Source organism: Electrophorus electricus, chromosome 18 (genome assembly GCF_041902795.1).
Source record: "Electrophorus electricus isolate QZ-2024a chromosome 18, ASM4190279v1, whole genome shotgun sequence".
Lineage (NCBI taxonomy): Eukaryota > Metazoa > Chordata > Actinopteri > Gymnotiformes > Gymnotidae > Electrophorus > Electrophorus electricus.
This window is the reverse complement of record NC_137514.1, coordinates 5,741,770-5,765,000: the sequence shown is the minus strand read 5'-3', so window position 1 is coordinate 5,765,000 and position 23,231 is coordinate 5,741,770. Positions and strand designations below refer to the sequence as shown.

At 44.6% G+C, this 23,231-nt stretch overlaps 4 protein-coding genes and 2 long non-coding RNA genes across 17 annotated transcripts in view; 2 read left to right on the top strand and 4 right to left on the bottom strand.

Annotated features, from left to right (window-relative positions):
* spast (spastin) overlaps nt 1-923 on the bottom strand; it is a 12,207-nt gene extending 11,284 nt beyond the window's left edge. For all 9 annotated transcript variants that reach the window (XR_014118152.1, XM_027013766.3, XM_027013765.3 and 6 more), the window contains exon 1: nt 566-923. Coding sequence is in view for 8 of the 9 variants with exons in the window: in XM_027013766.3 (XP_026869567.2) it covers nt 566-923 (358 nt within the window). In the remaining variant the exon portion in view is untranslated. The remainder of the gene's footprint in view (nt 1-565) is intronic.
* dpy30 (dpy-30 histone methyltransferase complex regulatory subunit) overlaps nt 1-2,816 on the top strand; it is a 2,992-nt gene extending 176 nt beyond the window's left edge. Inside the window, exons 1-5 of one of the 2 annotated variants that reach the window (XM_081700863.1) lie at nt 1-17; nt 1,835-1,875; nt 1,976-2,023; nt 2,132-2,283; nt 2,604-2,816. The exon at nt 1-17 is cut by the window's left edge and continues 176 nt beyond it. In XM_081700863.1, the coding sequence (XP_081556989.1) occupies nt 1,858-1,875; nt 1,976-2,023; nt 2,132-2,283; nt 2,604-2,676 (291 nt within the window). In that variant the 5' untranslated portion in view covers nt 1-17; nt 1,835-1,857 and the 3' untranslated portion in view covers nt 2,677-2,816. Of the gene's footprint in view, nt 18-1,058; nt 1,167-1,834; nt 1,876-1,975; nt 2,024-2,131; nt 2,284-2,603 lie in introns of those variants that run through there. The other variant, XM_027013774.3, reaches the window with a different exon arrangement.
* Nucleotides 2,817-2,858: 42 nt separating this feature from the next.
* Nucleotides 2,859-10,082, bottom strand: psen2 (presenilin 2). The gene is made up of 11 exons (XM_027013773.3): nt 9,978-10,082; nt 9,392-9,551; nt 8,476-8,711; nt 8,172-8,313; nt 7,767-7,834; nt 6,591-6,811; nt 6,073-6,171; nt 5,659-5,727; nt 5,300-5,416; nt 4,760-4,875; nt 2,859-4,295 (listed from the first exon to the last, which is right to left on the bottom strand). Exons 2-11 carry the CDS (start codon nt 9,521-9,523, stop codon nt 4,140-4,142), a joined length of 1,356 nt encoding a protein of 451 aa, XP_026869574.2. The 5' UTR covers nt 9,524-9,551; nt 9,978-10,082; the 3' UTR covers nt 2,859-4,139.
* Nucleotides 10,083-14,731: 4,649 nt separating this feature from the next.
* srd5a2a (steroid-5-alpha-reductase, alpha polypeptide 2a) lies at nt 14,732-18,162 on the top strand. The gene is made up of 5 exons (XM_027013705.3): nt 14,732-15,234; nt 15,935-16,098; nt 16,523-16,624; nt 17,390-17,540; nt 17,878-18,162. The coding sequence occupies exons 1-5, from the start codon at nt 14,960-14,962 to the stop codon at nt 17,942-17,944; spliced, it is 759 nt and encodes a 252-aa protein (XP_026869506.1). The 5' UTR covers nt 14,732-14,959; the 3' UTR covers nt 17,945-18,162.
* LOC145652101 (uncharacterized) lies at nt 18,159-20,030 on the bottom strand. 3 transcript variants are annotated; one of them, XR_014118314.1, is made up of 3 exons: nt 19,783-20,030; nt 19,392-19,605; nt 18,388-18,530 (listed from the first exon to the last, which is right to left on the bottom strand). It is a non-coding gene; the product is annotated as an uncharacterized LOC145652101 (long non-coding RNA). The 3 variants fall into 3 exon arrangements; XR_014118316.1 differs by lacking the exon at nt 19,392-19,605 and having other exon boundaries at nt 18,159-18,530; nt 19,783-20,027; XR_014118315.1 differs by lacking the exon at nt 19,783-20,030 and having other exon boundaries at nt 18,159-18,530; nt 19,392-19,770.
* Nucleotides 20,031-21,518: 1,488 nt separating this feature from the next.
* On the bottom strand, nt 21,519-22,275 carry LOC145652020 (uncharacterized). Its single transcript, XR_014118178.1, has 3 exons — nt 22,052-22,275; nt 21,823-21,878; nt 21,519-21,645 (listed from the first exon to the last, which is right to left on the bottom strand). It is a non-coding gene; the product is annotated as an uncharacterized LOC145652020 (long non-coding RNA).
* Between the last annotated feature and the right edge of the window lie 956 nt (nt 22,276-23,231).

The following is a 23,231-nucleotide window of genomic DNA, read 5'->3' as shown; positions in this document are numbered from 1 at the left end:
CCCCCTCCAGCTGTCAGGTGAGCACCGCCCCCTTTCAACTGATCTGAGATCAGTTTGGGGTTTGTGTATTTTAATGGTGCTTGTCATGTGCTGGGGAAGAGAGGTTCTAATCCCAAACCAGTGCTGTGGAGCAGCAGGCTACTGTCAACAACATGGGTGTCAGTGTGTCATGGCACAGGGTCCACTGCCTTGTGCGCACTGAAAAGCAATGGAAACAAATTCAGGACTCCATATTCCTTTAACAAATCTGACTGCTTGAGGGTTTTTATGATTATTACTATTCTGAACCAAATATCGCCAAATAACCCATATTTTCTGCCAGTGTGTCATTCTATCTTAGTACCCAGGCTTTAGTGCTTAGCTGTAACAACACGTAATGGGGTAGTTTACGTCCAGTATCGTATAAGGCTCCATGACCTCGTCAGCCTTATATATGTTCTCTGCCACCCGTGCTGGCATTTTTTTTTGTTGACACTGCTGCGTAGTTCGAAAAACAAATGTTTAGAAGAACCTGACAAGTGTTATAGGAGACGTTTAGCTGACACACAGAAGAGGTGAAGCGTACCTTTGTCATCCTCGTCGATGCGCAAAGCCAGCGAGATGTACTCGAACGCTTGTTTGTGGTGGTTCCTTATCTGTTCGCCGGTGCCATCGCATTCTTTAGCGTCGACGTCTCTGGCTTTCGCGGACATGGTGCGGGAGATTCGCTTGGAAAGCCCGACTAGTAGAGCACACGGATGCAAAGCGACGAATCGGAACACGGCGAGAAGAGCCAGCAGCGGAGAGAGAAAACAGCACAAGAGTCGGCGATAAAGTCGGCGGTAAAGCGACACCTGGTCACAGGTGTGCGCGTCGAGCTGAGGCCCGAGACGGGCTGCGCTTCTCTGCTGCGGCTTCGCTCTTCCGGCAGGCGCTGGATTCATTCACCTGGCCCGACGTCTCCATTACATGACTGACCGCTTGGCTTGAAAATATCGCCGTGTATACCATGAATCTAGCGCGGTCCTGACCCTGGTGATATACTCTTTACTGGGGACGTTTAGCCGCGACAGGTGTCAACAAGTCCAAGAAGAAACCGGACATCCGCACCGCCTCTTCTTCTGTGGTGAGTCCTCACGCACGACTGATCGCGTAGGAACCATCACCAACAACAAACATGGCGGACGGTGAGCGTCGCTCTTCAGCTTTGTCATCTATAAACCCAGAAGCCATTCATAGTGGCGGTTATTTTTGCTTTACTGGAATGTGGAATTCTTGTACATATGCAATTTATTACAAGTCGATAGTACAATGCGTCCTGACCTTCGAAATAATGCCAGAGTTTAGCGATGCTATCTGGGCTTGTTGTTAGCTAGCTAGCTAGTTAGCTGGTTGGCTGGCTAGCAGCTTTAGCCCATTGAATCCCGCCATTGCGCATACCTGGTTAGCATTAGCATGAGCATTAGCGACGGGTAAATCAGCGACCCGGTTAACACCGGATTAGCCAATATTTCCAATACTGAGAATCTTGTCAATGACCCAAATGCAAGTTACGAATCGTGTGCTGACAAAACACCAATGTTATAAACAATGACTCGGAAGCTAGATAGTTCGCTTAGATAGTTCGCTTTGCATCGTTTGTAAGACCAGGTAAAGTTGAGTAGACTTTGGTAGCGTAGCTAGCTAGCTATATAGCCTAGTTAGAAGGTTTTGTAGAAGTGTCTTTCAGAGATACTCTAGTTAAGGAAAATTAGTCATTCTGGATGGCTTTATTTGAGTGTTGTCTACCTTAGCAGGTAAATACTTGGAAAATTATGACCTAGTGATCATCATCTTTTATTTGTATGCTTAATAGATCATACAGATGCCGATCAGACCATGGAACAGCACACTCCTGTGAGATCGCAACGATACTATAAAATATATATTTTACAAAGAATGCGTTCCAAAACCATGCAGTCAGTCAGTGTGACATTACTGTGTTTCTGCGATTTAGGTTGCAGAAAATCCCCATGCTGAATACGGCCTCACAGAAAACATCCAGGTATTGAGGGAGAGAAAAGGAATGCACAAAAAAGAGTACTTTAAATGGACAAAGTTAATGTTGACCCACATTTAAATGAACCATAGTCTGTTGCATTCATGCTTGCAGAGAATAGTTGAGAGTGAGAAGACCAACGCTGACAAAGTCACCAAACAGAAGGTGGATCTACAGACCCTTCAGACCCTCCCCACGCGAGCATATCTGGATCAGACAGTGGTGCCCATCCTTCTCCAGGGCTTGTCCGTGCTGGCCAAGGAACGGTACGTGTCTTCTAATGTGTTGTGTGGCCCTAACATGTGAAAGAGGGTGTAGAATTTTGTATGGTGCACATCATAAACTATCTGATAGTCTGACACGGATTCATTTATTGTTTAGTAACTCGAGCAGCGAGTGTTTTGAGTGCTACATATTTTAGTTCCGTGATCACTGATTCAGCCAACAAAAAAACCCCTAGTACTAGATGGTTTGTCATGTTTAATTATTGCCTTTGGAACTTAGTCCCCAGGCTGGGCTTAATCCTCACCAGTCTACCAAATCTAGTAACATTCTTCTCTTGTCCCCCTGCCCTTTCTTTTGCTAGGCCTCCAAATCCAATCGAGTTTTTAGCAACGTTCCTTCTCAAGAATAAGTCGCAATTTGAGGATCGGAATTGAGCCAAGGGACAAGCAAAGTAGTGGAAGAGATTTAGTTTGATTAAAACTACAATGTGTCACATTGTACAATGTGTTGTTTGTTTGCTAATAAATGTGGTTGGGGTGTTTTCCTTTAAAACTTGAATAAAAGTGTAAATGCAGTGGTTATTTTGAATTTGTTTAAAATATGATCCAAGCATGTATTGCTGGTTTTGAATTTTATTGTCCAGTTGTTACAGAAGAAAAGGATGTAAATCCAAAATGAGACAACAAAGAGGTGAAGTAAACTCACAATGTGTAAACATACAAAACCACTAAATTTTACACCATAATTACATTCTATAAAATATATACATTACATCTTTGATATAAAGATTCCATACTCTGAGTGAATGCAAAAGCACTGTTCTATAGCATGTCATGGTTTAAAGTCTTGACTTACTACAGACAGCAGTTTCAGAAGAGGCATGATCTGCTGCCTGCGTAGCTTGCATGTAACACAAAGCAACATCTGAAAAGTTACTACCTCTGGGGTTGGGCTGAACCTGATCTAAATCAAATGCATGTGTGTCACACTGCAGTATAGGCTCTTTTGATTAGGTAAATTCACAGTAGGTGATTAGTAAACATAATTTAATGTTAATCTAGTGCTGCTTCATTACTGGTCAAATTGTCATGCATAAAAAAAGGTTAAAGTACATTATATATAAATGTATATATCATTCCTAAAACTTAACAAATTAGCTGTTCCACATCACCTTCCAAACAAAACTTCATTGATTAATTCATTTAAGGAATATTAATATCAGTCCAGTATTATAGAACAGCACAGGCTTCCAAGCAACTAAAATGCTACGTGCCCTCAGGAAACACAGGTAATTCTGTGTTTAGGCTTTATCTGCCTGAAGATAGAACACTTTGGACAATTCATTTCTTGCCAATTTCAGTGAATTACAGCATAAAACACAAAGGGTGTAATGACTGGGGGGGGGGGGGAGAGATCCACACCTGAAACAGGTAGTGTCACTGAGACGAGTAAGACAAGAGCTGACCTGAAACGCCAGCACACCTACCTACCAGACATCCAAGAACACGGCTCTGGGATCTTTTACATATCCAATTTTGGTAATTTTGGATATGTACACAAAAACACAAAACAAAAATAAAACAAAACCAAAGCTTGTTCTTGGACATTTGATACACACGGCTGATCATTCCCAACCTTCGGTTCCATCAGTATTCCAAAACTGTCCAGCGCAGACACCGTTTCGTTTCATTAGCCCTGCATCCATCCATCAGACTACTGTGGCTGTCGCCAGGGAGAACATCCTGTCTTCTCAGAACAGACCAAAACCAGCGGACGTATGAGGGTACACAGACGTTTTGTCATTCTCACTGGATTATGTTACACCAAGGCCACTGGAGTGTTCCCTTGGCTTTGCAGCAACTGGACAACCCTCTGGATCTCGTAGTCGGCGCCCTGGTCAGATATAGTACTGATGGGCTGCCAGATTGTCCATGAAGGGCCGCACCAGGTTGTCCGTGGAGAAGTAAAAGATCAGTCCGAACGTGATGGAGATCGGCAGTGCGGGCAGAGCCTTCTTAAAGATGGCCAGTAATAAGAGAGTAAGACAGAGACCCTGCACAAATGGAAAAAGTGCCATTTCAAACCCGATCTTAGACACTTCATCTCAAAATGCTAACATGGCTAACAACAAACAAAAGCTAACGTATTATTCTGACCACTATTTTAACCTTAATTCATTCTACCTCTAATGTTTGAACTAGCAATCTCAGCCCAGCGATAAGAGGCTGGGAACTACAACTAAATACTTCCTTTGAATTTGCATGAGGAGCAGACTCAGCACTTACGTTATGAGTGACTCCCATGTGGTAGTAGGTACACCAAGGCAAAGTTACCACGGAAAGTTATTTAGACCAACACTGTTTTTAAGTACTTTTAAAAGGTACTTCGTATGGAACGTTACCAAATAACATTTAGTCACAGCCAAGCAAAGCTCTTTAGACATCAGATTTGGACCACATGAATGCAGGAGAACGTTCTAGAACGCAGCACGTTAGCATGCACCGTGTTAGCACTCACAATCAGTATGGCCACGAAACAGGCGAGCGTGGTGTTCCAGTCTCCACCCGAGGCTGCTGCCTTGCCCACAAGGACACTGTAGAAGATGAAGTCTCCCAGACCCAACTTCACCCCCCCTACAGACAGACAGGCAAGTAAGGAAAGGTCAGAGCCTTCCATATAGACACACCCACTGTGTGACTAACGTTTTCCCAGGGAAGTATTACAGAAATGTCTCTGTGAAGGCTTGCGACACAGTCGACAGTTTATTTCACAGATGTGGCTAATTAACACAAAACTTTAGTTTTTAGTGATTATGCTTAAGCTCTGGGAGTCTAAATGTCCAAGGTCCAGTTAGCAGAAACAGAAACAAATATACCATTGTGTCACACTGATGGGGGAAAAAAGTCTCACATAAGGTAAAGTCTCTTGGCACCTCAGATTGGCTTTGTTCTGATTCAGTTTAAGCCCTTACTGCACACAGTGACTGTAATCAAACTACAGCCTTGTTCAGACACCTATGAAAACAGTGTGAGGCCCATGGCTACAGAAACCACGTACTGTCTTCCTCCAGCTCCTCCACCGAGTAGGTCCTGCTCTGTCTGTGGGGCGTCTCCCTTCCAGGCTCTGCCTCTGGCCTCTCCATAGCTCCTTCCTCATTATGATGCAATTCCTCATCTGTGGAAATGTATTAAAATACATATAATTGTTGGATAGCCTCAAGCTATCACTGCCATCAACAGCAGGAAGCTTTTATACAACACCAAAAACAAACAAATGACTCCCAAATGTTTATCATTCATTGATATCGGAGGTAAACACATATTTACCAGACGGGTGGTATGGCCGTTTCTTACTGTGGCTTCATTAAATGGCAGAGTAGGGAATACTGAGCTGCATTCAGAGTAGGGAATACTGACCTGTAATCAGGTCTGCAGCATTTGAGCCTGCAGATGGGTTGGCCATTCCTATGATCCAGACCATGGTTGCTGTGAGAGAGAGAGAGAGCGAGAGAGAGAGAGAGAGAGAGAGAGAGAGAGAGAGAGAGCGAGAGAGAGAGCGAGAGAGCGCGAGAGAGAGAGAGAGAGCGAGCGAGAGCAAGAGAGAGAGATGTCTTTACTCTCATGCTGACCCAGGCTCCTGCAGGCAGAACATGCAACATTATCTGATCCTAAATGCTCGTAATCCTTAGTGGGTTGGGGACTTCTCAGGATCAACTGTTTAAAAAGACAATATTGTTCAGGACGAACGTGAGATGGGATGAGCTGGACTGACTAACTGGGGGGCAGGGTAGGGACGGCAGTGTGCGCATTTGTGGGCGTGGTCAGACTCACAGGAATAGATGAGGGCGGGGAAGATCGGCTCGTTCCTCTCCTGAGCGGTCTCCACCAGCATACGCAGGGGACCCTTCGGACACAGCACGGCTAGCAGATCTGCAATACAGGGACAGGAGGACACACGCGCACACACACTTAAAGGAGTTTTGCACTGTTGTTTTTCATATTCAGCAATGGTAGCTTTTTCTTGTTTTGTTTTTTTGTTTTTGTATTTATATTAATCTGAGTGCTGGACAGCAAATTGGCATTGGAAATGTGATTTAGTACCATTTAGTGGAGAACAATACATTTATCTGACCAGTTTTGCAGACCCCAACAAAGCCTAGTCCTTGCCTATAAAGAACTTACTTTGGCCAGTCCCCACCGGCACCTGAATGTAGTCCAAGCCAAGAGCTGATCCATGTCTGGCAACCAGCTCCTCGAGTTTAGCTTACCAGCATTATTACACAGCAACGTTACCGCAGTCCATCAATTGCGTCTGCGCCACGCCGCGCCGCGCGTGCATCATGACCCACCATAGACAGAGATGGCGCCCAGTATAGCCCAGGCGGACCACTCAGGCAGGTACTTGATGAAGACGAGGGCCATGAGGGCGCTGACGATGATCAGGTAGGCCTGCTGAAGCGGTAGGGGGCCCTTCCAGTGGATACACACCATCCCCACCGTGCCGAAGTTCCAGATGATCATTGCCACTGTCGGGTAGTCCATTGCAACGTTGTACGTCTTGAACACCTCACTGGGGGGGTCAGAGAACCGCCGTCAGACAGGTTAGAGGTCCGCGGAGGACGTGGCACCAACGGCCAGCGCTCTGGTTAAAAGAACGGACCGCAGTAATGGCTGCTGTTTAAATATATGCACAAAAGCAACATGTGGTTAGGTTTTCTGTTTGAAGAGTCTGAAAGTGAAAAGCCGTGTTGTCAGCCCACTAATGGCTAAAACAGCTGCATCTAAAATATCTCTGTTTGGGTATTTGAAACTGCAAGTCTAAAATAAGTTATGTTGGGGAAGCAGCAAGGATATGCAGTTACATTACATATAAAACTTAAGTGACTTGAAAAATCTGTTATTCCTTATTGTTTGCTTTAAATGAGTCCTGTTCTCAGATCAGTTTTGGTTCCTGTTACACCCAAAGTGTATATACAGTTTTACAACATTTTTTTAAAATGGCAACGTAGGAGAAAAACATTAAATTGTCTATTTATTGATTTAATACACTGTAAATATATTGCAGTATATTTAAATTTCTGTGCGGTGTGTGAAACCCAGGGTCAGAGATGGAATCCAATCAGTTCTGTGAGTTCTGTGAGTAAGAGTTCTGTAGTGTTCGTACCCTAACCTCTGCTCTCACGCGCAAGAGTTCTGGAGCGTTTGAATGCACTGAAATGGCACGGAGCAGTACAGCATATTAAAAACTGAAGACAGCAGAACCCTACGCAGTACACAAAACAGAAACGCTACATTTCTTTACTTATTAGCGGCTGTTGTTTTTTTTAAACAAAGATCAAATACTGTTCGACATACTCTTTCTACTTTCTATCTGCTGAAGCAGTGTTTTAGCATTACTTCCTCTTACGGTACTTGTACAGAAAAAATCACAGGTTTCTGTGTAACAAAAGGCTCTGGAAGATGCATGCTACTGATACAGTACAGTTGACTTGTGTGAAGGGCCGAGGCAAGAAGGTGTGGCTTACCCCAGGTACATGTAACTGAACCAGAAGAGCAACATTAAAGAGGACAGGATCAGCCAGCCATGAATGAACTGGTGAGAGAACAGACAACAGTCTCACCACAGACACTTGTGCTGTAAACTCATACCATACTCATAGTTCAGTACCGTTATCCGCTCTCACACGTCCAGTATCTGGCTTTTCAAAGTTCAATATCAGCCTTCCTGGACATCATTTCTAGTGTTAGTCAAAAGCCCGATTAAAGGGACAGGCATTAGCACGGTCTGACATGACTGCGCACTGTCATCAGACAACAAGCACAAACGTGTCAGTCTCTCTGTGCGCTTGTGTGGCCTGTCAGCAAGAGGCAACGTGCTGCTGCCTTTCTGCTATGCACTTTGCTCTGGGCTGAGAAAGGAGGAGCTTCACCTTGTAGCAGCGATACTTGTAGAGCACCACCAGGAAGATGGTCATGACCACGATGACACTGAGCATAATGATCGTGTTGAGCATAGAGTGCAACAACCTCTGGCCCACGGAGTTCGTGTCCTCTGTGAAGGGAGTGTAGATCCTGCACGCACACACAGCCATCTTAAGTCCGATTAACATGAGAAATAACATCACCAGATTTGAATTCCAACCTAATATAATCCCGTGTAAAACATCATTTATAATATTCTCTAATTATCTAATATACATAAATCATGACTTTTAATTATTCTTAAAAACATACAGATGCTGTCCATTTTTCTCAGTGTAGAAGCCGATGGACTTGATGGTCGCCACGACGACCACCATGCAGAGCGTGACTGGGATGAAGAGCATGATGACATGCTTGGCACCATACTTCAGTGTTAGCTCCTCATCCTCACCGTCCGGGGCAGAGCCGGGATCCTGCTCTGCGGTCGCCACAGCAACGCTGTGGGAAGGACGCCCCATCTCCGCTGAGTCTGAGCCAGCAGGTCGACGCTGAGGGGAAAGAAATGACGAAGGTGAAGATGAGGAAGCAGCTGGGATCCATACATACATACTCAACACTATACACCATGTACATTAGACTAAAGGCACACTACACGCACAAAGGTACATTACAAGTATGCACACTTAAAGAATACATACTTGAATATCGTCTATAGCTGCGCAGCCTAAAGACTTGGATGTCGTCTATAGCTACGCACCCTACGTACACAAATGTTCAGCAAGCTCTGCAAGTACTACAATACCAGAAACCACTTAAATGGGATCACTTCTGCTTATATGTGCCACGTTTATCTCAGTATGTAATCACAAAGTATGTAATCAGAAAGTAAGCATTAAATATCTCAGTAAGTACACAGTAAGCACTGCTCCTAGAACAGACGTCTTTTTTTTAAGAAAACCATTGGTCACACACGTGTGGCATGCTGGAGTTTGGTAGACACTGCTGGTTCTGTCTGCTTGGGACTGTAGACACCGAATTTCATAAATCAGGGCCGATTCTAGATTATAATATCAGTGTGACTAGTTGCGGCTTGAACAAGTGCTCCAAAAGATAACGTTGACCCAAGTAGGTGTGTGGATCGCAGTAACACGAGTCGCCACGGACAGAGCAACGACGCCCGTTTCGCTCGCGCAATCCCGTGGGCGCGCTCCCGCGCGCGCGCACTTACCCGTTTGGCCTGGGGGTCCTGAGGATGAGGCGGGTCATGTTGCCGGTTGTAAGGTTGCAAAGACGGACTTTCGGACTGCACTAGCGCAGTCCGCTCGTTACAATAGTCCTCTTCACTGTCCGAGGTATTCATGAATAGCGTGTGGTCGTGGAGAGCGCAACTGCAAAAAACAACAACCATTGGGCATTTAAAGGACAGCATTTAGGCTGCGTGCATCAGGACTGGGAACGAAGGTGCGCTGACATGTCAGGTTAATATGTGAGAACTTTACAATAACGCGGTGCGGTGAAGTAACGCGCCTTTTCCCCAACATGTCCATTCTATCCATCCCGTTTCGGAAACTAGTGTGTCAATCAGAGACGGGCTAACTTCTGACCAGGCTACAGCTATTGTTTATCATCAACAGAAATCCTCATATCAAACAGCTAACTTAGCTACCTTAATCTAACCTAGCAGGCTAGTTAAATAATCTCTTTAGTTATTCAATTCCACCCTCAAACGTCGGGTTCTTTTTACAAACTTTCTTAGCTGTGTTGTGAACAATGTACACGTTATTCCGGCAACCAAGAAATATGGAAATACTTGCCAAGCGGCGGAAATTCACATTAAAACCGCAGAGAAAGGCGTCAGTCTGCCAGCTCCGCTCCAGCTGTCTCCGACAACACCGCAACACTGCCACATCGGAAGTGACGCCGATCAGCTGATCGCTGCACACCACGTGACACGAGTCACCCCAACGTGACTTGACCCGCGCGTTATGACGCCATAATGGACGCGGCACCAAAAGTCGGCGTGACCGGGGCCTACAGCACACGCGCAAACGTATATATGGCCTAAATAAACGTAGGTCAAACGACTAATAGCGTCTAGATTTATGTAAAATAATGTGCTCCCGGTTGTATTAAAAATGATTCATGTTAGGTTTATTTGGGCTTTTTTGTTTAACTTAATGTTGCGTTTCCCTTAGGAACAGTTCAACCGTCATAGACTGACCAGGCGGAAATGTGGATGTCCACAAACATGATGTATAGCTGATCACATCTATATCACTCGTAACATTAATGTACTGATGTAAATTACTCTAAAGTTGCAGCATTTCTTTTACAGTTAAATACTGCTTCATTTTACAGGATCATGCTATAAATGACTGGGCGGTTAGAGTACAGTGATTTACAGTAACATCCAGACAGTGCAATGCACAGCGAGTTGTCCAGTGTTTTAGGCGGAAGTGAGAATGGTGAAGTTTTACTTTTAACGTTAGTCGACGTTTGAAAATGTAGTGGGTCGTTTCGTGCGTTTTATTTTCGTGACTTTTAGATAGATCTCCGTGCAACTGAAAACCCCTGAATCAGGACAAATTAATTTAGTGGAGAAACTGAAAACACGCGTTCCTCCAGTAAGACATTTTATAGACCTATAACTTTAAATAACAGGCTATCCGCTTTAGGACTAAAGCACCTCAAATTTAGTATTCGTGTTTGTGTTTACCTGATATCGTCTGTACATCTGTGCTTCTTACAAAACGATCTCCAACGTGGAAATGAAATGATTTTGGTTTTACTACTGTGTTTTAATATAGTTTAGTTTTAATATAGCTGGTTAACCGATAACTACAGGACTGCTGCGCCGCGACAGATCACTTGTAGATCACTTGTACAGATTTCTTGTACAGATTTCGGGAATTGTAGTCAAACGTTCAGCTCCTTATTAAAAAAAAAGATGAATTAAATCTATAATACATCTTATTAGATACGAAAAATTGATTTTAATTATACATTACTATTATTAGACGAGAAAAAAACTTTTTTTTTTTTAAACAGAGCAACTTCGTAATATGACATATTTTTGATCTTTTCAGCACAAACATATTTCCGTGCATTCAGCAGGACCACAAATAACATGCAAACCAATGACTAAAATTAAACCTACTCCAGTGCTAACTATTGTTCATTCATTTACCTTCTGTTTACAGGGAAAAGGGAAAACAAATGTTTATCTTATTATGCAAATGTAGTGCAGTGAAGCTACTGGCATGCTGCAGAAATCAGTAAAAATCAGTACAATTGATAGCTATGCTTGAAAATTGATACAAATTCTTTTGGCAGTTTTCCCCGGTGTTGATCATTCTCAGTGATGATTAGATAATCATTTTAGCATCTGAACACAAATCAGCTTTATCATCGGAACATCCGTTTTGAAAACTCCAGAATAGGCTTTATTGCAATGAGACAAAAAAACATGTGTTTCATAATCAAATAATTGTCACCCAAAATGTAACTTTGTTAACACATTATTCTGATTTTGTTAAGACTGGAGGGGTCATGTGGATTGGCTGATACATAAAGCTGGGTGTCACCAGCATAAGGGTGAGAGATAATGGCAGGCTTGTGGATTGCAGCACCGAGCGGCAGCATGTAGAGAGAAAAGAACAGAAAAGAGCACTGACTCTTATGGGACACCGTACTTAACCTTAGTAAGATGGGACGATTCATTCAGACAGACAAACTGAGAGCGGTCAGGTAGGATTTAAACTGAGAGGGATCATGATCTTTAATTCCTATTAGATTTTCAAGCCTGTGGATCAGGATCCTGACATTTACATTTACGGCATTTAGCACTCTAAATGCAGAGCGACTTACAAAGTGCTTTGTCATTTAGTCATAGAATATCCTAGTACAGTACCGTAGGTTAGAGTCCAATATACCAATGAACTAGAATACTGTAGAAATAGAGGGATCACTGCTGATACCTAGAAGTACAAAATACATAAGGTCTATCTTAAACAATGATAAGTGCAATAAATAAGTGCTAGAGTTTGTTAAACACCACCAGCGTAATAAACATTGTTAGTGTTAGTGCGGCTGAGTCATGGCAGCAGGCTGAGATGTCTGTCCAACAGGTGTGGCAACTATAGCTTTTTTATATATTTTTTATATACTTTTTTAACTATAGTCTATAGCTCCAATATCTTCACATCAGAGAAAAAAAATCACATAAAAAAACCCAGCAGAAACATTTCTGTGATGCACAGGACAAACGCATGTAGCTAAGGTCAAGCACCTTTTTGCAGTTGGAAACTCATGATTCTCTGTTGGTAAGGGCCTGAACTGTCTTCTTGGGTCACTGAGCTCTGTGTATGTGTGTTGACTTGTAATACATTAAGCAATTCACTTTTTCACCATTCAAATATTTCACTGACTTAAGCAAATTAGTAGCCCATTAGTCAATCTTTTTACAGGATTGGGTGATGGATTAAACACTCTGGTCTATTCTCCATGTGGTTTAGGCATTTCTCTAGACTTTATTCTCCAGAGGCTACAGTGAAACAACAGATGTAATAACTTTTATGTTTGGTTATATAACACTCAACTCCCAGGATATCCAGAATTGCGTAGCTCAGAAAATATAGGATTCAATAAGACATTCAGATATGGCTCCCCTCTTGATGTCATGAACATCTGTTAAAACATTCCATCAGCTGCTCTGAGCTATTATATGGTAAATATCAGGTTTGTTTCAACATGCAGGTATTACATAGAGTACATGCTATGTCATCAGTAAGAAACTGGGGTCCAATATGGTGCCAAGGTGCATTTATTTCCAATGGATCTGCATTGAATGTAATCTGCATGCTACAAAGGCACAAACGTGCTTTTTAGTTAAGATAAAGGTCACCTCCAGAGGGTTACCTTCTTTGAGGTTTTCTCTGGTCTGGAAATTTCTGTTCAGGGGCTGTAATAATGGAAAGAGAATTCACTCGGAAACAAGCACAAGATTGTCCAGAAGTGCTAACCATGTTATCTGCAACAGAACTAGGCACAGTAGCGCCAGTCAGACCATTCGCTGACGTGCTTCACGCAACCTCTGCCTTTAACGAGCCTGTCAGTGTAGCCCAGCGTAGCGTGGTCGGACACGTTCAGTGCTACGGCTTTGGAGCTTGTGTCCTTATCTGGGTGGAGTTTCCATGTTTTCCACGTTTTCCTCTGTGGTCTTCAGTTTCCTCCCTCAGTCCGAAACAAAAAAGAAAGAAAACCAAACAAACATGGAAGTTAGGTAGGAAATGGCTGCCTTGAAATTTCCTAGTGTGTGAATGTCTGCATGTCCAGTGGTGGATGTTGCTCTGTCCTGGTGTGTATGTGTGTGTGTGTGTGTGTGTGTGTGTGTGTGTGTCTGACTGTATGTCTGCATGTCCAGTGGTGCATGGTGCTCCGTCCTGGTGTGTATGTGTGTGTGTGTGTGTGTGTCTGACTGTATGTCTGCATGTCCAGTGGTGGATGTTGCTCTGTCCTGGTGTGTATGTGTGTGTGTGTGTCTGACTGTATGTCTGCATGTCCAGTGGTGGATGTTGCTCTGTCCTGGTGTGTGTGTGTGTCTGACTGTATGTCTGCATGTCCAGTGGTGCATGGTGCGCCGTCCTGGTGTGTGTGTGTGAGACTGTGGATGGTCCTCCCTCCTCTTCCTGCAGGGGTCTGTGGTTTCCTGTTCTTAGTACGCTATACACTGGCTGCTGCTTCCTCACTGGTGTGTGGACTTAATGTAAAATCATTGTGCAATGTGTTTATTGTAAAGCATTTTTGGGTTCTGAGACAGGTGGTATATAAGTGTAGCTTCATTCACAGGATTAAGCATTCCCAGCATGGACCTTCTCCCCAGCACCAGACTGCTGGGAAGGCTTATGGTTTTCTTTTGGAAAACTTTCATTTCATACATCTGCTGAGCTGTTCTTAAGTGTGCACACAGGAACCTAGCTGGGGTCATTGCACTGTTGTCCTTAATGTCTAATAAAAAAGACAAACCGTTTACCAACAGTGTAAGGCAGTATAGTGGCCTGTTCCATGGAAACCTGCAAAAGATGTAATCTGCATGCTACAAAGGCACAAACGTGCTTTTTAGTTAAGATAAAGGTCACCTCCAGAGGGTTACCTTCTTTGAGGTTTTTTCTGTTCCGGAAATTTTTGTTCAGAGGCTGTAATAATGGAAAGAGAATTCACTCGGAAACAAACACAAGATTGTCCAGAAGAGTTGACCATGTTATCTGCAACAGAACTAGGCACAGTAGCGCCAGTCAGACCATTCGCTGATGTGCTTCACGCAGCCTCTGCCTTTAACGAGCCTGTCAGTTACCACGACAACATCATCTTAGTTAATCCATTAGAGATAAGCGGAAATATGTTACTACCATGTGACAAATGAATTGACCGGAATGAATAAGGCTATGAATGTCACAAATGAGGGGGTGTGCTCCCATTCCTTTCATGACACACAAATTATAATCATGTGTGGGTGTGAATAGAAATTTTACTGTCAGCATTTCTGGTCACTGCGAGCACCTCCTTTGGATGAATGCAGAAAGTCAGCGCTGGATATGTGTGTTTAGAAGGGGGCCGGGGAGGGGGAGGAGACTGTGTGTGAAGGAAAAGGATAAAAGCGAAATTTCCTAGCAGGCTGTGGTAGAGTTCTGGAGGAAACCACCAAAGAGATACTGGGTGGAAATTTCCTGCTGGTCTGGATGTGCCGCACACTCCCCCACACCCCCTACAGCTCTCGGTGAGGTGCAGCTAGTCCAGAATGCTTTGCCAGGAGCGGACAGTCCACTACCTCAGCTGGGGCTTCATCGTCGGGGGGGTGCTGTACCTCCTCCGCCAGACCAGCACGCACACCCCGTACGGCCGCTACGTGGACAGCGGCGCCCGCGGGCTGACTGTCCCGGCCAAGGCGGCCTGGCTGATCCAGGAGCTGCCTTCCTTCCTGGTGCCCATGGTTCTGCTACTGACCACCGAGAGCTCGGCCGACGTGGGTCGCACCATTCTCCTCTGGACCTTCTGTCTCCACTACTTCCAGAGGTAGGACTCCAGCTCACACTAATTCCGCTTGCATCGTATAACGGGGCGAGTACATTTAATCCTGAGCTAATACACTGTGAGGAACATGGGATCGAATTAATGCAGAGTTGTTAAAGTCAGGGATTTATGGGAAATATAACGTTTCAAACATTAAAGAATATTGCAGCAAATGCGTCTGCATCAACAGTTAAGTCAGTTGGGGCCCCTCATACCCAGCAAGTCTGTGGTGCAACCTTGTGTAACAAGTCAAAGTTACACAGAACAACGAAACATTACTGAAAACCAACAATCATTGTACAGCTAGGTTCTCTCTGTTTTGAATTTCAAACATCTGGTTCACATAGACCTCTGTGGTACTTGGCAGTGAAATACCTGGTGGAAGTAATACAATCTGAAATGGTAAAACTGTTCTGAAATAGAAAAAAAATGGACTTCCCATGATAATCAACTCATAGGATACTTTAATGAGGAAACATCTTAGATGTCTCGTGCGAGAAAACGTTGTCTGGTCTTGGTCAACCATTCAAAGGCATTTAAGGCATCTGGCAACCATCTGCGGCCATGCATAACATTTCAACAATCCCACAAACCGTGACCTCTGTTAGAGCAAAAGACAGATTGGACGAGCAATGAAATAACTAACGTGGCTGAGATCGTCTGTCCGCCTGTCCCGCCGTCTTTCACTGCTGTCCCCCGACAGGACGTTCGTCTTCTCCCTGCTGAGTAAAGGAAGGCCCTGTCCGCTCTTCATCACGACCTCAGCCGTCGTGTTCTGCTCCGTCAACGGCTTCCTGCAGGGACACTACCTGCTCCACTGTGGCCGATACGAGGCATCCTGGCTGACAGACGCACGCTTCATCACAGGTGAGTTTGGCACACGCCCGTTTTGTTTTGTTTTTTAGAAAACTGTGAATAAACCGTACAAAACCCAAGACCTCAAAACCCAGAATATTTTGAAATCACAAGATTGTTCTATGCATGATTATGAGTGATGGAGAACAAACCCCCCCCCCCCCCCCCCCCCCCAACACCAACCACTGCCTTCAGCAGCTGCAACCGCAATATACAGGCTGCAAAAGAGCACACCTCTCCTGCTGTAGGTAAACTCGTTCCCTGCTCTGATTTGGTGCATGATGAACTCAGAAGTCACATTCACAGGGACATAGAGGACTATAGAGCATTACACAACAATTTCCTAAATTGACAAAACACCGTTCCTACACAACAGCCTCCTGAAGCTGACTGGTTGCTCGCCCGGCTGTACTAATGATGAGGTGTGTGCTCGTAGGTCTGTTGTTGTTCTTCTCAGGCATGGCCATCAACATTCACAGTGACCACATTCTACGCAGCCTGAGAAATCCAGGCGAGATCTCCTACAGAATCCCCAAAGGTAGAGGACACAGCCAGCACTACGTGCACCTCCAATATCCTGCCCTCTGTCCACAAACACGCATGCAAATTACACACACCAAGCATGTCATGTTAAAGGCAAATATAAAGCCAGGTTTAGGGTTGAGCAATGTAAACAGATCCAGATAACATGAAGCCTAGACACTGATGCAGTCTAGAATGTGCAGGACATTCTCCTAAAATTCTAGCCAGTCACAGTCTAGTCCTTTTATTCTTTCATTTCAAACTGAATAAAATATATTTCGTGTACATTTAAACCCCAATCAACACATAGACAAAACCTACTGAGACAAAGTCTCATTAGTACAGGATCCTGGAAAATGCTGAGCTATCGGCCCTTTGTCTGGCGTTAAGAATGATAAAACTACGTAAGGAAATATTAGGAAATAAAAACATTTGTGGGAAATTCTAATATAAAAATAATGTTTAATAAAAAAAATCTAATACAAATATTTAAGACAAAGTCTATGTAGGACTATAATTTAGTTTTATGCATGACTCTAAATAACTTTCAGAGATATGAGTTCTAATTGAGATACTGGAATTCTGTAAACAACAAAATGGCTCATTGTAATCTAAGATCAGCATCAGCACACAATGTCCATCAGATCAAACATGTTTTTCAGGCCAAATTGTTTTCTATTTTTATTGGTTACCGGAGAGTGATTCTGGTCCCACCCTGTTTACTGTTGAAGTTTGTTTTTAAAATCTCTTTATAAAACACCATCGTTGTGTGTTTTGGCAGGGGGCATGTTCGAGTTTGTGTCCGGCGCCAACTTCTTCGGGGAGATGGTGGAGTGGTGCGGCTACGCCGTGGCCGTGTGGTCTTTACCCGCGCTTTCCTTCGCGTTCTTCACGCTGTGCTCCATCGGGCCGCGAGCCTACCACCACCACAGGTGCCTCGGCTGAGGGGTGTGATGGTTGGGGATTAACGGATCAAGTCAGAGCTACTCTCGAGTGTGTGTTTAGCAGCTGCTTAGGATCCGAGCCTGTAAAAGCGGTCTGACCCGGCACAGCGATATGAAGGCAATTATTCGCTAATTATATGTGTGAATAGCGCAGTGATGGATGTGGCCACGGACGGGGGCCAACATTCAAATAACATCAGAAAGGGGTTGGAAATCAAAGAAAGAAAACTTTAATCGCGCACTGATTAAATGTTAAGCAACTCGCTGTGAAATAGTGTCTGCTTCAAATCTGGCTGATGCGCCTGTTTTATTCACTGATTTGCAGGTACTACCTTGAGAGGTTCGATGATTACCCAAAATCAAGGAAGGCAGTGATACCGTTTATCCTCTAGCATCCGAAGAGTGCCAGGTCGGAGGAGAAATAAGGGGAAAAAAAGTACATATTCCATCATTCCGTCCTGGTCAGCTGTCAACTACATGAAGCTACTCATGTGTTATATTATTTATCAGTTTTACCACTGGGGGCCACATATTTTGAAGCTCAGTGGACTTCTTTTTTTGATGGATGCCATGTTTGTAATATAAAAATAAACTGTAAACATTGAATAAATTCTATATTTTTATTGTCTCAACTTGGGAGAAATAAATCATAATGTACTTGTGTTAATTACAAAACAGAACGCTTACTTTCGCATGAATTAAACACACACACACCACTAACTAAACTAAAACCCTTTGGAGCCGCCGGAGCTGTTAAGCTGGAGTTAGTCCTCAGTCGCTCTCTTTTGTTTGAGCTCCAGTTCGGAGCGCACCGTCCTCTTCATCGCCTTCTGCATGACCCACGTCACTAAATGAAGACCGACAAATGCGCCGCCAGCAACCCAAAACCAATTCTTCTTCAGCCAGCTCTGGCTCTTCATCCTCACAGTGCACGCTGTGAGGGCCGGCTCACTACGTGTGGAGTTTCTTCAGCCGGAACTGTGGGAAATCAAAACAAATGCATATATTCAGCTGCTGTCATTCTGTCATCAATCACTGCACAAATAACGAGGTTAAAAGGTAATCAGATGGTTGCGGGTTCAAGCCCCACCCCGTCCCACTGCTGGGCCCCTGGGCAAGGCCCTTAACTCAATTGCTCAAGCTGTATTCACACATAACTAAGTCGCTTTGGGTAAAACGCTAAAGGCCAAAAATGTAAAATGTACAGACAACTGGTCGCTGCTATCCACCAATATCAGCTTTCCGGAGGGTGACAATAATGCAAGGGAAAAGCTCCTCAATGCAAAGAATGGCAGCACAATTTCTCCTAATTTGGAGCGCCAGGTTTAGAAATGTGAACTTGGGAGAGAAGCAGGAACTGGGAAGCTTTCAGATACGTCGTGATCAACGATACCCGGAGTTCCAGCCCTATTACAGACAGACAGACAGAGACAGAGAGAGAGAGACAGAGAGAGAGAGACAGAGAGAGAGAGACAGAGAGAGAGAGAGAGAGAGAGAGAGCCCCAGACAGAAGCTGAAGTGACACACTGCCACCTGCCAAGCCGCAGACCTCAGGCCACTGTGACTGTTACAGGACCGTGGCACTGACAGCATGGAACGATTATGGAAAAAACACCACTATAAATTATAACAGAATATGAACACACCTCAATATATTTCTAACAACCAATCGAGTTTCACACCCGACACTTTAACGTAGTCATGACTAACTAACACGCACGACGCGTCAACGTTCATGCGCTTGAAATCCAAACTACGGCCAAACTCGCGGTAAGCGCTAGGTGACGGGCCGCCGCCGCGCTGTAAACGCCATCACGGTCGCCATCACGGCCGCCTCACCTGGACCGGCTCGGCTCTGGCTGCGCCTCTCGCTCTCGGGGAGGTCGGGCCGCGAGTCCGGGCTCCGGGACGCAGGCCTCGCGCTTCTGCTGCAGCAGCGGGCTGGACTTGATGGAGTACCAACCCCAGTGCACGAGCCCCAGCCCCGCGCCCGTGACGAGCAGGACTTTATAACGGTGCCAAAACGTCCGAAGCTTGCTCATGGTTGCAGGCGCTGTTGGGCACGGAACAAATAAGTAGTTTCTTTTTCTTCTGGAGACTCGCTTTCCCCACGTAGCTTGCGACAAAAGGACAGGGGACATGGATGCATAGCGCTACACATTTGTGTGAAGGGGTAAACCGTGCAGATTAACCACAAAGTCCCGTTCAATAACAGTGACGTATTGCTCACCTTCAGGCGTCATGTGCGTCGCTCCATGTTTGGGTCCGAGCAACCCGTGCTCAACGTTACGTCACATAAAAATTCCCCAACACTTCGAGAGTTTGAATTTCAAGATACTTTCACCTCTGATATACAGCGGATTAAAACACCACGGTGAACTGATTTCAAATGGTTTGATGGTCGATTCCACTTTTTTTCCTGACAGGCAATCGTTTCGGCCTCTGGTTTCGAGACCTTTGCTGTAGGGCACTTTCATTGGTCAATTTGTTTACGTGTTCTGATTGGTTTATTAGACAAAAGGGCGGGTCTTGCTCGGAGGACGAGAATGTGCAGAGCATGTTATGAGCAGCAGGGGGCACTATTGCGTAACTAATACAAGAGGCCCGGAAAGCTTGCTTTGATTTATGACGAAGTGGAAGGCGTGAAAGAGTAAATTGTAATGTAATTTGTAAGATTCGTGCCAATAAAACACGATACTGTTGACCATACCTTCATCCTATGAGTGTTTCTTTGTCTCTGTCTCAAAAGACCCTGGCGTCAGGTGAAACAAGTTCGCCCACGTGTTGTTATTTCCCACCTTATGTGATAGGCCTACTAGAAAGCAACTAGCCTGGTCCGTCTGTTCATGGCAGCTATAAGGCCAATACTACCATAGTATAACTTTGTGAACACAGCTGCACAACTGCTTTTGACAAGTGATACTCTCACTCTCTTTCTCTCACACACACGCACATGTAATTCGATGAGGAGAGCGGTATTTAAAGGTGACCCTCTGGGTCGATACCATGTTTCTTGCTTGGAATCTCGCGCTTCTGCATATCTACACCCGTGTAACCCGCGTGCAGAACTAGAGCGTCTCGATAGCACTTTTGCAGAAGTTCACGCGAACAAGCGCACGAGAAAAGTCACATCATCGAGTGAGAGTATTTTTTTAATGGTAACCTAAGTATTAGTAGTAAGGACCTCTGATTACTCAGAAGTGTAAAAGTTCGGGTATAAAAATACAAAACCGGTTACAATTGTATATCAAGTGTGTATCAAATTGTATATCAAGCTGTTTTTCCCAATTCCTTAATTAATTCCAGCTGCACCGCCGACCTGATGATGTTTAACCAAAAAAAAAAAACAAAAAACCTGGTAAGGACTTTTACTTTGTGAACCTGAAGTACAAAATATTTTATTACAGATGGACATTCGGTGACATTCCCCCCAACCACTGTAACCACACACACACAAACACACACACACACACACACACAAAAGCCCATTTATTTTGCGTCTAAACCTCTAATTACCACATATGGCTATAAATTGGTTTGAGTGTGCTTGTTCAAAGAGGCCACTGCTTGTGCAGCTCCCACCAGAGACACACATGTACTCAGTAATCACCAGGGAAGCTCTCTGCTCTGTGCTGGGTAGTTCACACATGGCTTCAGCTGCCGATTAATAGTTTAACAGCGCCCTCCCATTATAAGGGACTAAATCCCAGAAGGAGACACAGGCCTAATCCGGGTGTGGAATCAAAGCTGTGAGTTTGTGTGTGTCTGTGTGTCTTGTGTGCGTGTCTGCATGTGCGCAAGAGCGTGTGCGTGCTCACGTGTGCGTGAGCATGGCCTTGCGTGTGTGCGTGTGAGTGCGTACGTGCATGCGTGTGCGTGACGCTGATAGCAACCTGAGAAGCTTTTCAGAATGAGCAACTCCGTACACGCTTTAGAGCAAAAACATGACAGGATAGTGTAAATGCACCAAATCGTAAAAGAAAACACATCATGGGTGGCGTCAGCGCTGAGCTTTCATCAGCGGTGTGTGGGAAGAAATCCATCACCTTCTCTCTTTACCACAGAAAACAAGGGCTCATCTGTCATTCTTTTGCTGGTTTATCATGGGACAGAAAGAGAAAAAGAGATGGGAAGAACAGAGAGAAAAGTTGAGAAAGAGGGAGAGAGGTTAGAGGTGAGAGGGAGAGGGAGTTTAAGTTAGATTGCTGGAAGATGCTTGGGGCTAAATAGCTTTAAACACAAACGCGCGCACACACTCACACACTCTTACACTGTGGGAAATGGTCTGTTTCCAGGTGTTTCTTCCAGCTGGTAGTACCCACTAACCTGCAGGGACAGGAGAAGAGACCAGTGACCACTTACACCACCACTCTTTCCTGTCACACACACACACACACACACACACACACACACACACACACACACACACACACACACACACACACACACACACAGAAACCTCCCAGGTAAAGCGCCTGGACCAAGGAGAGTGGACGTACTGGGATCGCCCAGGGCCACCAGTCACAAGACATCAGGTCTCCTTATTTGGTCAAGGGCGGCTTTGGAGTGGCTGTTGTCATGGCAACTGTAATGGGCACCGTGGTTAGTTCCTCAGATGTTTTTAGGCGGTGACAGCGTCTGAGGTTCCTCGCCAGGCGCCGTGTAGAAGAGCCGATCAAAACCATCACACCTGGTCAGATGGTATGATGCAGTGCACCTGGAGGCAGTCAGCTGCTAGCCCTTAGTCTGCCAGGGGGAAAAAACAACCCAGTTTGGGCTGAGTCACTGTCGTCATCCCCGCCACCATCAGTATGATCTCAACCACAATCCTTTTAGTCCTGCACAACAGGGAGAGGCGTCAGAAACAGGGCAAGTTACAGCAGCAAGGAGACAGGATTGGATAGACAAGTGAGGTTGCGCAATGTGTGAGTAAGTCAGCTCTGTGCAGTGTAGGTGTACCTGACGTCAGCTTTGTGCGATCTAGGTGTAGCTGAAGTCAGCTCTGTGCAGTGTAGGTGCACCTCACGTCAACTCTGTGCAGTGTAGGTGCACCTCACGTCAGCTCTGTGCAGTGCACCACAGTGCATCTAATCATTTGGTGGCTTATGTGCATAGTTTTGAATCCAGTGTTTCATTTTACAAGATAATTCTGATATTTTGACAGTCATGATATTTTGTTTGAGTGTGTGGCATTTGTTTTTGGGTTTTTTTTTAGTTTAGAGTTTCAAGAAAATGAACAAGTGTGAATATGTGTCTATACTGGGTAAAACTGGGAATAGTTGTACTGGAAGTGGTAGAAGCAGAGAAGGTCCACCGCTGATCAGAAATCCAGCCACACCACACGCAGATGACGGTGAGGAACTGTAAAAACAAAGTAAAGGTTGTATTCATAGACTGAGCATTGTGGGAAAGGTTTTGCAAGTGTCTAAGCACTTTGTAATGAAACATCTTGTACCATGGATTTACAGCGAAAGACACACAAGCCTCAGTTACTGAGAACTGCACGCAGTAGAAATGGGTGAGCTATTATAGTTTTAGTATTGCGCTTTTAGTACTAATACTGAATGCTCATCATACACCATGTGTTTAATGTATGAATACAGATGTCATTTTTACAAAGGTTTTACAAATCTTTTGGTGCAAAAAAAACCATGCAAATGCATTTGTGTGTGTGTGAGT